This window comes from Natator depressus, chromosome 28 (assembly GCF_965152275.1).
Source record: "Natator depressus isolate rNatDep1 chromosome 28, rNatDep2.hap1, whole genome shotgun sequence".
Taxonomy (NCBI): Eukaryota; Metazoa; Chordata; order Testudines; family Cheloniidae; genus Natator; species Natator depressus.
In genome coordinates this window covers 2,369,752-2,385,634 of record NC_134261.1, presented here as the reverse complement: position 1 = coordinate 2,385,634, position 15,883 = coordinate 2,369,752, and the positions used below count along the sequence as shown (strand labels likewise).

General features: G+C 67.2%; 1 protein-coding gene across 1 annotated transcript in view; it reads right to left on the bottom strand.

Annotated features, from left to right (window-relative positions):
• The window catches only part of DNAH2 (dynein axonemal heavy chain 2), a 110,010-nt gene that overhangs the window by 13,939 nt on the left and 80,188 nt on the right, over nt 1-15,883 (bottom strand). Inside the window, exons 62-78 of the mRNA XM_074941231.1 lie at nt 15,575-15,691; nt 15,304-15,445; nt 14,707-14,876; nt 10,068-10,184; nt 9,802-9,966; nt 9,248-9,373; nt 8,870-9,018; nt 6,927-6,993; nt 6,516-6,666; nt 6,068-6,216; nt 5,756-5,889; nt 5,110-5,254; nt 4,638-4,837; nt 2,937-3,063; nt 1,952-2,138; nt 1,260-1,408; nt 592-775 (exon numbers count right to left, since the gene is read on the bottom strand). Of these exons, the coding sequence (XP_074797332.1) occupies nt 592-775; nt 1,260-1,408; nt 1,952-2,138; nt 2,937-3,063; nt 4,638-4,837; nt 5,110-5,254; nt 5,756-5,889; nt 6,068-6,216; nt 6,516-6,666; nt 6,927-6,993; nt 8,870-9,018; nt 9,248-9,373; nt 9,802-9,966; nt 10,068-10,184; nt 14,707-14,876; nt 15,304-15,445; nt 15,575-15,691 (2,479 nt within the window). The remainder of the gene's footprint in view (nt 1-591; nt 776-1,259; nt 1,409-1,951; nt 2,139-2,936; nt 3,064-4,637; nt 4,838-5,109; nt 5,255-5,755; nt 5,890-6,067; nt 6,217-6,515; nt 6,667-6,926; nt 6,994-8,869; nt 9,019-9,247; nt 9,374-9,801; nt 9,967-10,067; nt 10,185-14,706; nt 14,877-15,303; nt 15,446-15,574; nt 15,692-15,883) is intronic.

Genomic DNA, 15,883 nt, shown 5'->3' with positions numbered 1-15,883 from the left:
CCGGCTGGCTGGGCCCAGAGCCTTGCCGGATCCCACCTCCAGCTGTACTGGAGTCACGGCCTCCCGTCCAGCAGGGTCCTCCTGGGTCTGGAACAGACCCTAGCGGGTTGATCTTGCTCTGGGCTCTGGCTTGGATGCACTGGCTGGGCCCCCATCTCTGTGCCCGCTGCCCCTCGGCCCCAGCCCTGCGGGCACAGGGTGCCACGTGGCATTAGGGGCCAGCAAACGCGACAGACCATCAGGCCCTGACCGAGCCTCGGGCAGGGGGTCCCCTGGTCCGTCACCTTCGGCAGCGACCCCTGGCATCGGGCCGGGCCCCCAGCCCCAGCTCTGCCATGGGAGGCTCTGGGGGTGGCGGGGAGCACGTGCGACGGGGGATTTGTGCGTGTGAGGCAGTGGGGGGCGTGTGTGTGTGTCAGGCTGGGACTGTGTCAGTCCTGGGGTGGGCACTGTGTGTGTGTGGGTCTGTGTGTCAGATGACAGCAGAGGCTCCTGTGGCCTGGCACCCCATTCACCCAGAGAGGCGCTGCCGTCCTGTAACACCAGGATCCCCTGGAGCTGCTGGCAGTAGAGGGGCTATGGCACACTCACCGTCCCGGACCCCCTCCTGGATCATGTGGGTGGCGATGGGGGCCTGGCCCTGCCCCAGCGACAGAGCATGGAAGCGCTGGGCCATGCCCGACTGCTCGGCCAGCTGCAGCAGCGAGGAGGTGGGGTCCACGCCGGGGGACAGCACGAAGATCAGGGGGGTCCGGGGCGTGGAGTCCTCCACCACCTGCAGCCGGGGGAGGGAAGCTGTATGCTCCGTAGGGGGGGCAGTGATCCTGGCTGCCCCGTGTGCTGGGGCGGGGGAAGGCAGGGAAAGTGGGGGCGGTGGCAGGGTGGAAGGCCAGTTTGTGTGGCCACAGAGGCCCATCTACCCCGGCGTCCCGCCTCCTCCCTGCCCCCCTGGATCAGACCCTTGGGTCCGTGCAGACTGGGATCCTGCCTCCAGTTGTTGCCTGCACCAGATATCCCTGAGGAACAGCCGGGGCCTGTTGTGCCATGGTGTGGGTCGGGGAGGGGTCCTCTTGGGGAGCCGGGGGGCCCAGGACAATGGTTTCACTGCCCTGATCCCGCCACCCGTCTGAAAGGGGACCCTGGGGTCCCGTGTAAAGGCAACCAGTGGCAGGGAGTTCCACAGGCTCCCACATCTGTCTGCCGCTGGCCGATCCCTTCACCCAGGGAGGGGGAGCAGAGCGCCCCCCCCGCCCACTCACCGACTTCATGTTCAGCACGGGCGGCTCGATGAACTGGGAGCCCAGGTTGGAGACGATGAAGTAGGTGACGCAGAAGGCCACGCGGTCCGGCCGCAGGGACCGCACCACCAGCATCCTCTGCATCTGGTTGCAGGAGTTCTCCCACTCGCCTGCAGGGGGCGACATGGGGAGGGGAGGCTGATGGCGGGTCGCTGGCGGGGCAGCCCCGTGCCCAGGGGTCTGCCCAGGGCATCGCGCTGTTGGGGGGTCGCCGAGGAGTCTGAGGGAGCCAGGAGGCAGTGGGGAGATAGCCATGGCCCCCCCCACTGCCCCCGCCTGGCATCACCACTGGGCACGCGGCACCATGCAGAGCGTCAGCAGGAGGCAGAGAGGAAACCACCTGGTTTCCTTATCGTTGTTCTGGACTTACCTGGCCAGTGCCGGGGAGAGAACCCAGGAGTCCTGGCTCCCAGCCCCCCCTGCTCTAACCCACCAGCCCCCATTCCCCTCCCAGAGCTGGGGAGAGAACCCAGGAGTCCTGGCTCCCAGCCCCCCTGCTCTAACCCACCAGCCCCCATTCCCCTCCCAGCGCCGGGGAGAGAACCCAGGAGTCCTGGCTCCCAGCCCCCCCTGCTCTAACCCACCAGCCCCCATTCCCCTCCCAGCGCCGGGGAGAGAACCCAGGAGTCCCGGCGCCTGTGCCCGCGGCTGACCTGGCAGCAGGGCCTTCTCGGGCTTTGCGCTGGTGTACCAGAGGTGCCAGTCCCGTGGGTACTGCTCGAAGGAGTTCATGATGCCGTGGAAGTTGGTGAGCTTGTCCAGCTCGGTGATGTTGTCCCAGTAGGTGTCGGCCAGCCAGCCGCTGCAGGGGTTGTCCATCTGCCCCTCTCGGTCCAGCACCTGTGGGGGGAAACTGAGTCGGGCACCAGGCGGAGTGAGACCCCCCACACCCGTCCAACGCGCCCAGAGGGGTGCCGGGGGCCCCAGCAGAGTGACGGGGGCCAGAGGCCAGGCAACATCTGCCAGGGCCGCGCCCCAGCCCCCAGGGGGTTAGGAGGCAAATACGGCCAGGACGCCAGGGTTGCCGCCCCACCTGGTGAAGGGACTGACAACAAGGGGGGCAGCACCGCTGGGCTAGAGCGCACTGTAAAATGGCACCTCCGGCAGCACAGCGCCCCCTAGCCCCGCCCTGGGGCCAGCCCTGCCTGCCAGGGGAGAGCGCCCCCTGCTGAGCCCCCTGCCCCACAGCGCCCCCTAGTGCCGCCCTGGGGCCAGCCCTGCCTGCCAGGGGAGAGCACCCCCTGCTGAGCCCCCTGCCCCGCTCCCTGCCCCACAGCGCCCCCTAGTGCCGCCCTGGGGCCAGCCCTGCCTGCCAGGGGAGAGCGCCCCCTACTGAGCCCCCTGCTCCACTCCCTGCCCCACAGCGCCCCCTAGCACTGCCCAGGGGAGGCGCCCCCTGCTGAGCCCCCTGCTCCGCTCCCTGCCCCACAGCGCCCCCTAGCGCTGCCCTGGGGCCAGCCCTGCCTGCCAGGGGAGAGCGCCCCCTGCTGAGCCCCCCGCCCCGCTCCCTGCCCCACAGCGCCCCCTAGCGCTGCCCGGGGGCGTTGGGGTCAGCCCTCCCTTCGCTGGTGGCCCTAACAGCTGCGTTTCAGGGAGAAGGGTGCCCCGGTGGGGAGGCAGCCCGCTGCCTGCACTCACCACGCCCCCCCGCAGGAAGAAGTTGTACTCGTCCGTCTTGAGGCTGCCCGAGGTCTCCAGGATCTTGGCGCACGTCTGGAAGCTGAAGAGCAGCTTGTGGCGCTCGAACAGGCCGCGGCAGGTGAACCTGCGGAGACGGCAGGTGGCGCTAGCCACGGAGTGGGACAGGATCCCTGGGGGTCCCGCCGGGCACGTGCCCCAGAGCTGGGGGCTGTCTCTCCTCCCCCATGCCCCGCGGGCACACGCTGCAGGGCCCCCGCACAGCCTGCCAGGCCGGGGTCCGTTCTCCCCTCCCCCGTGTGCCGGGGGGGCATGGGGATGCAGATCCCCGTGCCCTGGTACCTGTACGCAGCGTAGGGGCGGTTCCCGTACTTCTACCTCGTGTAGGGCGGCGGGATCCCTGTCCCCGGCGCGGGGGGGTCCCCGTACCTGAACCCGCTGTGGGCTGGTCCCCATCCCTGGCGTAGGATGGCGTCCCCATAGCTGTACCTGGCCAGGGGCGGGGGGGTCCCGTATCTCTACACGGCGTGGGGGGGTCCCCGTACCTGTACCCGGTGCGGTGGGGGGAGCTGAACCTGTACATGGCGTGGGGAGGTTCCCTGTACCTGTCCCCGGTGTGGGAGGTCCCTGTCCCCGGCGCGGGGTCCTGTAACTGTACACAGCGTGTGGGGGTTCCCTGTAGCCGTACTCGGCGTGGGGGGTTCCCGTACCTGTCCCCGGTGCGGGGGGGCCATACCTGTACACGGCGTAGGAGGAGATCTCTGTACCCGGCATGGGGGGGCCCCGTACCTGTACCTGGTGTGCGGGGTACTCATACCCGGCGCGCGGGTGGGTCCGTACCCGTTCCCGGCGCGGGGGGCCCCCGTACCTGTACACGGCGTAGGGGTGGTGCCCGTTCCTGGTGCGGGGGGGCCCCCGTACCTGTACACGGCGTAGGCGTGGTACCCGTGCCCGGCGCGGGGGGGGCCCCGTACCTGTACACGGCGTAGGGGTGGTACCTGTTCCCGGCGCGGGGGGGCCCCCGTACCTGTACACGGCGTAGGGGTGGTACCCGTTCCCGGCGCGGGGGGGGCCCCGTACCTGTACACGGCGTAGGCGTGGTACCCGTTCCCGGCGCGGGGGGCCCCCGTACCTGTACACGGCGTAGGGGTGGTACCCGTTCCCGGCGCGGGGGGGCCCCGTACCTGTACACGGCGTAGGCGTGGTACCCGTTCCCGGCGCGGGGGCGCCCCATACCTGTACACGGCGTAGGCGTGGTACCCGTTCCCGGCGCGGGGGGCCCCGTACCGTACACGGCGTAGGCGTGGTACCCGTTCCCGGCGCGGGGGGGGCCCGTACCTGTACACGGCGTAGGCGTGGTACCCGTTCCCGGCGCGGGGGGCCCCCGTACCTGTACACGGCGTAGGGGTGGTACCCGTTCCCGGCGCGGGGGGGCCCCGTACCTGTACACGGCGTAGGCGTGGTACCCGTTCCCGGCGCGGGGGCGCCCCGTACCTGTACACGGCGTAGGCGTGGTACCCGTTCCCGGTGCGGGGGGCCCCGTACCGTACACGGCGTAGGCGTGGTACCCGTTCCCGGCGCGGGGGGGCCCCGTACCTGTACACGGCGTAGGCGTGGTACCCGTTCCCGGCGCGGGGGGGCCCCCGTACCTGTACACGGCGTAGGTGTGGTACCCGTTCCCGGCGCGGGGGGGCCCCGTACCTGTACACGGCGTAGGTGTGGTACTCATTCAGGTAGCGGATCCGCTCCTCCAGCTTGGAGCTGCGGTGGCTCTTGTGGATGCTCATGTTGAAGAGGTCGATGTAGGCGTCCAGGGAGAACTGGTACATGGGGTCGATGCGGCCCATGTCGTTGAGCACGAAGAAGAGGATGGAGGCTCTCTGGGCGCAGGGCCTGTAGGCCTGGGGGGCAGCATGGCGCCCGTCAGCCCCGGGCGGGCCTCCCAGGGGGCGCCCACACCTTACCCACACGCCCTGCCAGGGCTCGGCACGTCTCCACCGGCAGGGGCCAGCCGCGGGCGTCTAACCGCAGTGCGGACGGACCCTCCTGCAGAGCCAGCCCCCATTCAGGGCTGGGCCTGGACCAGGCCCCCATTCCCTGGGCACGGTTGGCGTTGCCAGGGAGCCAGGCTGAAGCCCGTGGGGTGCGCCCAGGCTGCCCCGGCCCCCCTCACCTCGCGGGCGGTGTCGATCTTGATCTCCGTGGTCTCGCTGGTCTCCAGCTGCTCCGTCACCTCGCTGGCTGTCACCTTGGAGGTCTGCAGGGTGTTCACCAGCTGCACGTCGTCCAGCAGCGAGCCGGTGGCTTCGTTCAGCAGCCTGCGGGGACGAGCGGCGGCCCAGGGTTGGCAGGCTCCCGCCGAGGGAGTGTCCCCCTGCCAGGGCAGCCACACCCCCAATCCTGCCCTGTGCCCCGTAAGACACACCGCCCTTCTGTTCACCAGGGAATGCGGCACGGGGCCGAATCTCAGCAGTGGGCGAGGGGTCCCTAGATAACCAGCCACCCTGCCCCAGAGGTGGCCACATCTCAGCGCCGGGCGAGGGGTCCCTGGGTAACCAGCCGCCCCGCCCCAGAGGTGGCCACATCTCGGCGCCGGGCGAGGGGTCTCTGAATAACCAGCCGCCCCGCCCCAGAGATGGCCACATCTTGGCGCCGGGCGAGGGGTCCCTGGGTAACCAGCCGCCCCGCCCCAGAGGTGGCCGTAACTCAGCGCCGGGTGAGGGGTCCCTGAATAACCAGCCGCCCCGCCCCAGAGGTGGCCGCATCTCGGCGCCGGGCGAGGGGTCCCTGGGTAACCAGCCGCCCCGCCCCAGCCCCACCTCAGAATCTCGTCCTCCAGCTCCTTCAGCTTGCGCTTGCCGGCCGCGATGTTGAGCACGAGCGAGTCCTTCTGCTCCTCCAGCTCAGGCCGCTCCTTCCGCACGACGGTGCCCAGCAGCTGGGCCTCCAAGCCCTGCCGAGACGAGGGGCGTCAGGGCCTGCCCGGGCTGCTGCAGACTGGGTGCCCCAACCCATCCCCCACCCCTCTGGAGCAAGCCAGCCCCCACGTGCCCCCCATCTCCAGTCCCCAGTGACCCCCCCAGCCCTGGAGGGATCAGCGCCCATGCCCCCAGGAACCGGCCCAGCCCCACCTGCTCCTTGACGGCGAAGTTGACGATGGTGGTCTGGGAGGAGGTCTCCGGGGTGTAGTGGGGGTTCGACAGCTTGGTGGTGAGGTAGAAGCGGAACTCGGGGCTGTACTCCACCTCCTTGTCCGCCAGCCGCAGCAGCAGACGCCCGCCTGCCACGCACACAGGGCAGTCAGGGCCCCCCCAACGCAGCCGGGCCCTGCCTGGGGATGTGAGCAGGGGCCCCGGGCCAGCCCCTGCACCCACCAGCCCCCACTCCCCTCCCGGAGCCAGGGAGAGAAGCCAGGAGTCCTGGCTCCCAGCCCCCCCGCTCTAACCCACCAGCCCCCAGTCCCCTCCCGGAGCCGGGGAGAGAAGCCAGGAGTCCTGGCTCCCAGCCCCCCCTGCTCTAACCCACCAGCCCCCAGTCCCCTCCCGGAGCCGGGGAGAGAACCCAGGAGTCCTGGCTCACCCACTCTGGTGACGGACTTGTTGAGGATGGGGGCGAGCGAGGGGTCCAGCTCCTCCTGCACGTTCTGCAGCAGCACGGGCGAGCCGAACTGCACGGCGCGCTCCAGCACCCGCAGGTAGTCGCCCATCTGCAGGTCAATGATCTTCAGGCCCTGCGGGGGGCGCCAAGGCCGGGGTGAGCAGCCAGCCCCCCCTCCCGGAGCCTCTCCCCCCAACCCTCACCAGCTGCCATCCCCCGGGGGCACGGGATGGAGAGAAAGAGCCGGGAAGGCAGCCGGACACAGGGGAGAGCACAGAGGATACATAGCAGGGAACCAGCTGTAAATGGGTGGGGCCTAGTAGGGGGCATGGCTCCAATCAGCTCCACCCCTTGGGGTGAGGGGACCCCAGCCCCCCGGGCTCCGCAGCTCACCTTGGCCGCCTCCATGTTCTTGATCCACTTGGAGGCCTGGCACTGTGGGTCGATCATCAGCGGCCACCTGGCAACAAAGACAGGGGCGGATCAATGGGGCTTGGAGCCGGCCCGCCTCCTGCCGGGATCTCAGCGCCAGCCAGCACCCAGTGTTCGCCCCCTTTCCCGGCCTCACCTGCCCCACTGCCCGCCAGCGTGCCTGGGAAACGGATGCCATGCCCCACCCGAGGCGAGGGGTCCCTGTGTAACCAGCCGCCCCGCCCCAGAGGTGGCCGCATCTCAGCGCTGGGCGAGGGGTCCCTCGGTAACCAGCCGCCCTGCCCCAGAGGTGGCCGCATCTCAGCGCCGGGCAAGGGGTCCCTGGGTAACCAACTGTCCCACCCCAGAGGTGGCCGCATCTTGGCGCCGGGCAAGGGGTCCCTGGGTAACCAGCCGCCCCGCCCCAGAGGTGGCCGCATCTCAGCACTGGGTGAGGAGTCCCTGTGTAACCAGCCGCCCCGCCCCAGAGGTGGCTGCATCTCTGCACCAGGCGAGGGGTGCCTGCTGGGGGCAGTGCGTCAGGCAGGGCCAGGCTGGAGGGGCGCAGGGTGGCAGGAGGCAGATCGGGTTGGAGGGGGGCAGGGGGCAGGCCCACGGGATGCAGGAGGCCGGGTGGATGGGTTGGAGGAGGGCAGGCCCACGGGATGCAGGAGGCCGGGTGGATGGGTTGGAGGAGGGCAGGCCCACGGGATGCAGGAGGCAGGGAGGATGGGTTGGAGGAGGGCAGGCCCACGGGATGCAGGAGGCAGGCCGGGTGGGACGGGGGCAGGCCTGCGGGACGCGGGAGGCAGGCCGGGTGGGAGGGGGGCAGGCCTGCGGGATGCGGGGGGCAGGCCGGGTGGGACGGGGGCAGGCCCGTGGGGCGCGGGGGGCAGGCTCGTGGGGCGCGGGGGGCAGGCCGGGTTGGAGGGAGGCAGGCCGGGTGGGACGGGGGCAGGCCCACGGGATGCAGGAGGCAGGCCAGGTGGGAGGGGGGCAGGCCTGCAGGATGCGGGAGGCAGGCCGGGTTGGAGGGGGGCAGGCCGGGTGGGACGGGGGCAGGCCTGCGGGATGTGGGGGGCAGGCCGGGTTGGAGGGGGGCAGGCCCGCGGGATGCAGGAGGCAGGCCAGGTGGGAGGGGGGCAGGCCTGCGGGATGCGGGAGGCAGGCCGGGTGGGACGGGGGCAGGCCTGCGGGACGCGGGAGGCAGGCCGGGTGGGAGGGGGGCAGGCCTGCGGGATGCGGGAGGCAGGCCGGGTGGGACGGGGGCAGGCCTGCGGGATGCGGGAGGCAGGCCGGGTGGGACGGGGGCAGGCCCGTGGGGCGCGGGGGGCAGGCTCGTGGGGCGCGGGGGGCAGGCCGGGTTGGAGGGAGGCAGGCCGGGTGGGACGGGGGCAGGCCCACGGGATGCAGGAGGCAGGCCAGGTGGGAGGGGGGCAGGCCTGCAGGATGCGGGAGGCAGGCCGGGTTGGAGGGGGGCAGGCCGGGTGGGACGGGGGCAGGCCTGCGGGATGTGGGGGGCAGGCCGGGTTGGAGGGGGGCAGGCCCGCGGGATGCAGGAGGCAGGCCAGGTGGGAGGGGGGCAGGCCTGCGGGATGCGGGGGGCAGGCCGGGTTGGAGGGGGGCAGGCCTGCGGGATGCGGGAGGCAGGCCGGGTTGGAGGGGGGCAGGCCTGCGGGATGCGGGAGGCAGGCCGGGTTGGAGGGGGGAAGGCTGGGTGGGACGGGGGCAGGCCCGCGGGATGCAGGAGGCAGGCCGGGTGGGAGGGGGGCAGGCCCGCAGGATGCAGGAGGCAGGGTGGGAGGGTCGGGTTGGAGGGGCACAGGGGGCAGGCCCGTGGGGCACAGGAGGCAGGGCGGGCGGGTTGGAGGGGCGCAGGCCAGGCAGCCCATGCCCGCGGGGCGCTCTCCGGCCCGGCCCCCCACCGGTTGCCGCGGGTGACGATGAGCCCGTTCTCGGTGGAGAAGGCGTCGGAGGGCAGCCCCTGCAGGTTCCAGGTGCGCACGATGGTGGGGTTGCAGAGGAAGCTGTCGAAGGTGAACCGGGGCGAGCAGGGCACCTGCAGCTCCCGGATCTGCGGGCACAGAGCAAAGGGTCACCAGGGCTGCCCGCCCCCCGGCTACCCCCTGGCGCTGGGCTAACAGGAGCAAGTGTATGGAGCCAGTGACCCTGCCTGCCCCCTGGAGCCTCGGGCCGTGTGGGGCCGCCCCCAAGGAGAGCGCCGGGCGGGGCCGGTGGCAGCCAGGGCTCCGAGGGCCGAGCGCTCAGGGGTGCCATGCCCAGGGCCCGTGGGTGCCAGACACCTGCTTCATCCAGATGTCCGAGACGATCTCGTCGCGGTAGCCGGACAGGAAGGGCCCCATGTAGGACAGGAAGGCGGCGGCCAGCAGGCAGTCGCCCACCACGTAGCCCAGGTCCTCCTCCAGCCCCTGCCGAGAGAGCCAGGCTCAGACCCCTGAGCCACCGGGATCCCTGTCCCCACTGCCCCTCATGGGATCCCCACCTCCCAGATCCTGCCCACTGGGATCCCTGCCTCTACTCCCACCCCAGGATCCTCGCCTCCCAGATCCCACCCGCTGGGATGATCCCTGCAGCCCCCCCGCACTGGGATCCCCGCCTTCCAGATCCCCCTGGTGAGATTCCTGTAAACTCCCCCCCCCACCCTGGGATCCCCGCCTCCCAGATCCCCACCCCCTGGCCTGGCTGCTCCCTGCCATAGCCCCTACCTCCAGATCCCCCCACCCCCGCTGGGATCCCTGCCCCCACCCCAGCTTGGCTATGGCATCGCCGTCCCCGTCCCCAGATCCCCCCCACTGGGATCCCTGGCCACCCCCCCAGCCTCCTGCGGCTCACCCACCTGCACCGTCTCCTCCCAGCGCACCTTCTCCCCCGCCAGCCCCGACACCAGCTTGTCGGCGCGGTCCAGCTTGATCTCCATCTCCTCGGAGCGCTTGCGCAGATCCTCCTTCTGCGCCAGCTTCTCCTCGTACTCCTGCTTCAGCCGCTCCAGCTTCTCCGCCACCTGGGGGGGCAGAGCCGTGAGCCCCCCAGCGCTGCGCCGGGGCAGGACCGAGCCGTGGCAAGCCCAGCGTCTCCCCCCGACCTCCCCCCGAGCAGACAGACCTCACGCAGCTTCTCCTGTGCCTCGGCCTGGGACGCCTGCTTCTCGGCCAGCTGGGCCATGGCGGCGTTCATGCGGGCGCGCTTGGGCTCCACCACCCGGTAAATCCGGCCATACATCTGTGGGGGGACAGCGAACGGTGAGCCCTCTGCACAGCACTGCCCCGGGAGAGGAGAACCCCGAAGTCCTGCCCCCCCTCTCTAACCTCCAGACCCCATTCCCTTCCCTGGAGAGAGAACCCAGGAGTCCTGCCCCCCCTGCTCTAACCACCAGACCCCACTCCCCTCCCCGGAGAGAGAACCCAGGAGTCCTGCCCCCCCCACTCTAACCTCCAGACCCCACTCCCCTCCCCGGAGAGAGAACCCCGCAGTCCTGCCCCCCGTGACGTTATTGACATAATCTGGGACCGTATAGATCATTGTTGCAACCAAGGTCCTGTAGTGGCACCAAATCATGTATAAAGGGGGTCAAATAAGGCGACTAAGGCGAGGTGATGGTTTGCTGGTTATGACGATGCTGTCTGTTTGCATGTGTCAGTTTTGTATTTACAGATACAAGTGTTGGCTCTGCACTGTCTGCATTTCAAACTTGTGCTCTGCTTCTGGGGGACGCCCCCGACAAGCTGGGGTCAGCTCTGCCCAGCCTGCTGGATGGTCCACGAAGGACCATCAGCGACACGACTGACCCACTGAGAGAAGGCAGACACACCTGGGGACTCAGCCAGGTGTGCAGGGACCTGCCTGTGGACCGAACGCTGAGGGTTTTCCAGGCCATGGGCTGGACAGCTTGTCCTTGGGACAAAGAAAGAAAGACCACACGGCAAGAGAGCATAAAAAACGGCTGCAGCTCCTCCATCTTGTCTTCAATCCTGCTTCCTACCTCTGGAGGGACTTGGCTACAAACCGGAGCTCCGAGCCAAGGCCTGAAAGCCCCATCCCAGCTGGGGATGTTCTCCAGAGCCGGGATTTGAACCTGCAGCTTCTTCCCTCCCTGCTACAAGCCGGAACCAAGAACTCGGCCATTGCTCTATGGAACTGATTCCATGTAACCAGCTCTAGCTCTCATCTCTCTCTTTTCCTTTTATGAATAAACCTTTAGATTCTAAAGGGTTGGCAACGGCGTGATTTGTGGGTAAGATCCGATTTGTATATTGACCTGGGTCTGGGGCTTGGTCCTTTGGGATTGAGAGAACCTTTTTTCTTTTACTGGGGTATTGGTTTTCATAACCATCTGTCCCCATAACGAGTGGCACTGGTGGTGATACTGGGAAACCGGAGTGTCTAAGGGAATTGCTTGTGTGACTTGTGGTTAAGCCAGTGGGGTGAAACCAAAGTCTTCTCCGTCTGGCTGGTTTGGTTTGCCTTGCCTTGGTGTGCACAGAGAACCCAGCCTTGGGCTGTAACTGCCCTGCTTTAAGCTATTTGTCCTGAGTTGGTACTCTCAGTTGGGTCCCGCCAGAACCAGCATCGTTACACCCCCCAGCTCTAACCACCCCCCCCACTCCCCTCCCAGAGCTGGGATAGAACCTGATGTTTGTTTCTCTTTCTCCTTCTTGTCTTCACAGTTTTCACTCACACCCATCATCCTGCCAACCCCTTGCCAGCCTGGCACTCCTCTCCCCCGACCAAGAAGGCCAATGGCATTTTGGGATGTAGGGGCATTGCCAGCAGATCGAGGGACGTGATCGTTCCCCTCTATTCAACATTGGTGAGGCCTCATCTGGAGTACTGTGTCCAGTTTTGGGCCCCACACTACAAGAAGGATGTGGAAAAATTGGAAAGAGTCCAGCGAAGGGCAACAAAAATGATTAGGGGACTGGAACACATGACTTATGAGGAGAGGCTGAGGGACCTGGGATTGTTTAGTCTGCGGAAGAGAAGAATGAGGGGGGATTTGATAGCTGCTTTCAACTACCTGAAAGGGGGTTCCAAAGAGGATGGATCTAGACTGTTCTCAGTGACAGCAGATGACAGAATGAGGAGTAATGGTCTCAAGTTGCAGTGTGGGAGGTTTAGGTTGGATATTCGGAAACACTGTTTCACGAGGAGGGTGGTGAAACACTGGAATGGGTTACCTAGGGAGGTGGTGGAATCTCCTTCCTTAGATATTTTTAAGGCCCGGCTTGACAAAGCCCTGGCTGGGATGATTTAGTTGGGGTTGGTCCTGCTTTGAGCAGGGGGTTGGACTAGATACCTCCTGAGGTCCCTTCCAGCCCTGATCTTCGATGATTCTATGATTCTGTGGCACCACCCACCGGCCTGCCCTCAGCCTGGCAATCCTCTCCCCGAGCATAACACCACTCACCGGCCTGCCCTCAGCCTGGCACTCCTCTCCCCGAGCATAACACCACTCACCGGCCTGCCCACAGCTTGGCACTCCTCTCCTCCAGCATGGCACCACCCACCGGCCTGCCCTCAGTCTGGCACTCCTCTCCCCGAGCATGGCACCACCCACCGGCCTGCCCTCAGCCTGGCACTCCTCTCCCCGAGCACGGCACCACCCACCGGCCTGCCCTCAGCCTGGCACTCCTCTCCTGCCACCTCCCCAGCTCCCTCCCCCTGCCCATGGCTGGTGCTTGCCCACCCAGCCCCTTCCCTTCCATGGCTCCCTACCCCTGCCCGTGGCTGGTACCTGGCCCCTCCCTTCCCCAGATCATAGACTCATCGAAGATCAGGGTTGGAAGGGACCTCAGGAGGTATCTAGTCCAACCCCCTGCTCAAAGCAGGACCAACCCCAACTAAATCATCCCAGCCAGGGCTTTGTCAAGCCGGGCCTTAAAAGCCTCTAAGGATGAAGATTCCACCACCTCCCTAGGTAACGCATTCCAGTGCTTCCCCATCCTCCTCGTGAAATAGTGTTTCCGAATATCCAACCTAGACCTCCCCCACTGCAACTTCAGACCATAGCTCCTTGTTCTGTCATCTGCCACCACTGAGAACAGCCGAGCTCCATCCTCTTTGGGACCCTGCTTCAGGTAGTTGAAAGCAGCTATCAAATCCCCCCTCACTCTTCTCTTCCGCAGACTAAACAAGCCCAGTTCCCTCAGCCTCTCTTCATAAGTCATGTGCCCCAGCCCCCTAATCATTTTCGTTGCCCTCCGCTGGACTCTCTCTAATTTGCCACATCCCTTCTGTAGTGGGGGGACCAAAACTGGACGCAATACTCCAGGTGTGGCCTCACCAGTGCCGAATAGAGGGGAATAATCACTTCCCTCCATCTGCTGGCCATGCTCCTACTAATACAGCCCAATATGCCGTTGGCCTTCTTGGCAACAAGGGCACACTGCTGACTCCTAGCCAGCTTCTCCTCCACTGTAACCCCCTGGTCCTTTTGTGCAGAACTGCTGCCGAGCCATTCGGTCCCTAGTCTGTAGCGGTGCCTGGGATTCTTCCATCCTAAGTGCAGGACTCTGCACTTGTCCTTGTTGAAGCTCATCAGATTTGTTTTGGCCCAATCCTCCAATTTGTCTCAGTCACTCTGTATCCTAACCCTACCCTCCGGCGTATCTACCTCTCCCCGCAGCTTAGTGTCATCTGTGAACTTACTGAGGGTGCAATCCACACCATCCTCCAGATCATTAATGAAGATAAGCACAGCTACAGACTAGGGACCGAGTGGTCTCAAGTTGCAGTGGGGGAGGTCTAGGTTGGATATTCGGAAACACTATTTCACTAGGAGGGTGGGGAAGCACTGGAATGGGTTCCCCAGGGAGGTGGTGGAATCTCCTTCCGTAGAAGTTTTTAGGGTCAGGCTTGACAAAGCCCTGGCTGGGATGATTTAGTTGGGGATTAGTCCTGCTTTGAGCAGGAGGTTGGACTAGACACCTCCTGAGGTCCCTTCCAACCCTGATCTTCTAGGATTCTACGATATAGAACAAAACCGGCCCCAGGACCGACCCTTGCAGCTCTCCGCTTGATACCAGCTGCCAACGAGACATGGAGCCGTTGATCACTCCCCGCTGAGCCCGACGATCTAGCCAGCTTTCTATCCACCTTATAGTCCATTCATCCAGCCCAGACTTCTTTAACTTGCTGACAAGAATACTGAGATCCTTCCCCAGGCCTGGCCTGGCCCCTCCCCTCACCGGCCCCCTCCCCCTGCCCCTGCCCGTGGCCGGCCCCTCCCCTCCACGGCTCTCTCCCCCTGCCCGTGGCCAGTGCCCAGCCCCTCCCCTCCCCCTGGCCAGCACCCAGCCCCTCCCCTCCTCTCCCCTCCCCAGCTTCCTCCCCATGCCCGTGGCTGGTACCCGGCTCCTCCCCTCCCCTCCCCGGATCCCTCCCCTGCCCGTGGCTGGTGCCTGGCCCCTCCCCTTCCCTCCCCAGATCTTTCCCCTGCCTGTGGCTGGTGCCTGGCCCCTCCCCTCCCCAGATCTCTCCCCCACCTGTGGCTGGTGCCTGGCCCCTCCCCTTCCCTCCCCAGATCTTTCCCCTGCCTGTGGCTGGTGCCTGGCCCCTCCCCTCCCCAGATCTCTCCCCCACCTGTGGCTGGCGCCTGGCCCCTCCCCTCCCCAGATCTCTCCCCCACCTGTGACTGGCGCCTGGCCCCTCCCCTCCCCAGATCTCTCCCCCACCTGTGGCTGGTGCTCGGCCCCTCCCCTCCCCAGATCTCTCCCCCACCTGTGGCTGGCGCTCGCCCCCTCACCTCCATGGCTCGCACCCACATGCAGAGGGACTTGGCGGCGAGCGAGACGCGCCCGATGATGTCGGGCTGGAAGTCGGGCTGGGAGCAGTACCCGCTGATCTTCTTCAGCACCTTGTCCGAGATGTTGTCCTTGTCGAAGTTGATCAGCTGTTTGATGAAGGTGGCCTCGCCTGGGGTGGGCACCAGGATCAGGGGGGCGAGGCCCAAGGACTGGCACACCCTGGGCCCGTCCTGCCTGGCACTGATCTGCGAGGGCCAGCCCCTCTGGGTTCCAGGGCAGGACCCTGCCCGCTCCTTCGGGCTGCTGCTGGGATGCCATTGCAGACAGAGAAGCAGGGGAGGGTGCCCACGGTGCCCACCCTATCCACTGCCTACCTTGCCCACTGCCCACCTCCTCGGCCCCGCAGCGCCCCCTGTGCCACCTCCTCCACCCCCAGCCACTGCCCACCTCCTCACCAGCCCCTGCCTCCGCCCCCAGCCAGCGCCCGGCTGGCAGTTCCCCACCACCCACTGCCCTCTTGCTCACAGCCTCCACCCCTTAGTTCTGCCCCCTCCCCCGCAAACCCCCGTCTGCCCCAGCCCCTCCCCACTCCTCACCCAGCTGCCTCTTGGCTTCGGCCCAGGTTGGCTCGTTGCCGCGCAGGATCATGACGGCCTGCATCACCGTCTCTACCAGCGTGGGCGGGCGCCCATAGGACTTGATCTCCGTCATGTCCTTCTTGTTGAGCGACTCCAGGGCCTGGGGGGAGGGAGGCAGGTGGGGGAGGCGCCCGAGGGGAAGGGGCCCCCCGCCAGGGGCTCTGGGGCACCACCCGCAGGACACGCCACGGAGCCGGAGCAGTGGGGTCCCAGCCCCTCTGCCCGTTACCTTCATGGCCTCCTCCAGTGCAGGCAGCGCCTCCTCCAGGTCCTTCTGGGCGTTGTCAGCCAGCGTCTTGCACTTGATCTCCTCCACTGCGATCTTCTCGCTGTTCGCGCCCACCATCTGGGGAGAGGGGCCAGGCAGAGCAGCCATGGGGTGGGGGCTTTGCCGATTCTCCCCTCCTGCCCCGCGCCCTCACCCTGCATCCGGATCCGGCCCTGGGCGCCACGCGCCCGTCAGTCTGAGTCCGGATCTGGGTCTCACCCCCTCCCGTCCGTCAGGATCCAGGCCCCCCGCGCCCCTCAGCCCGCGCCC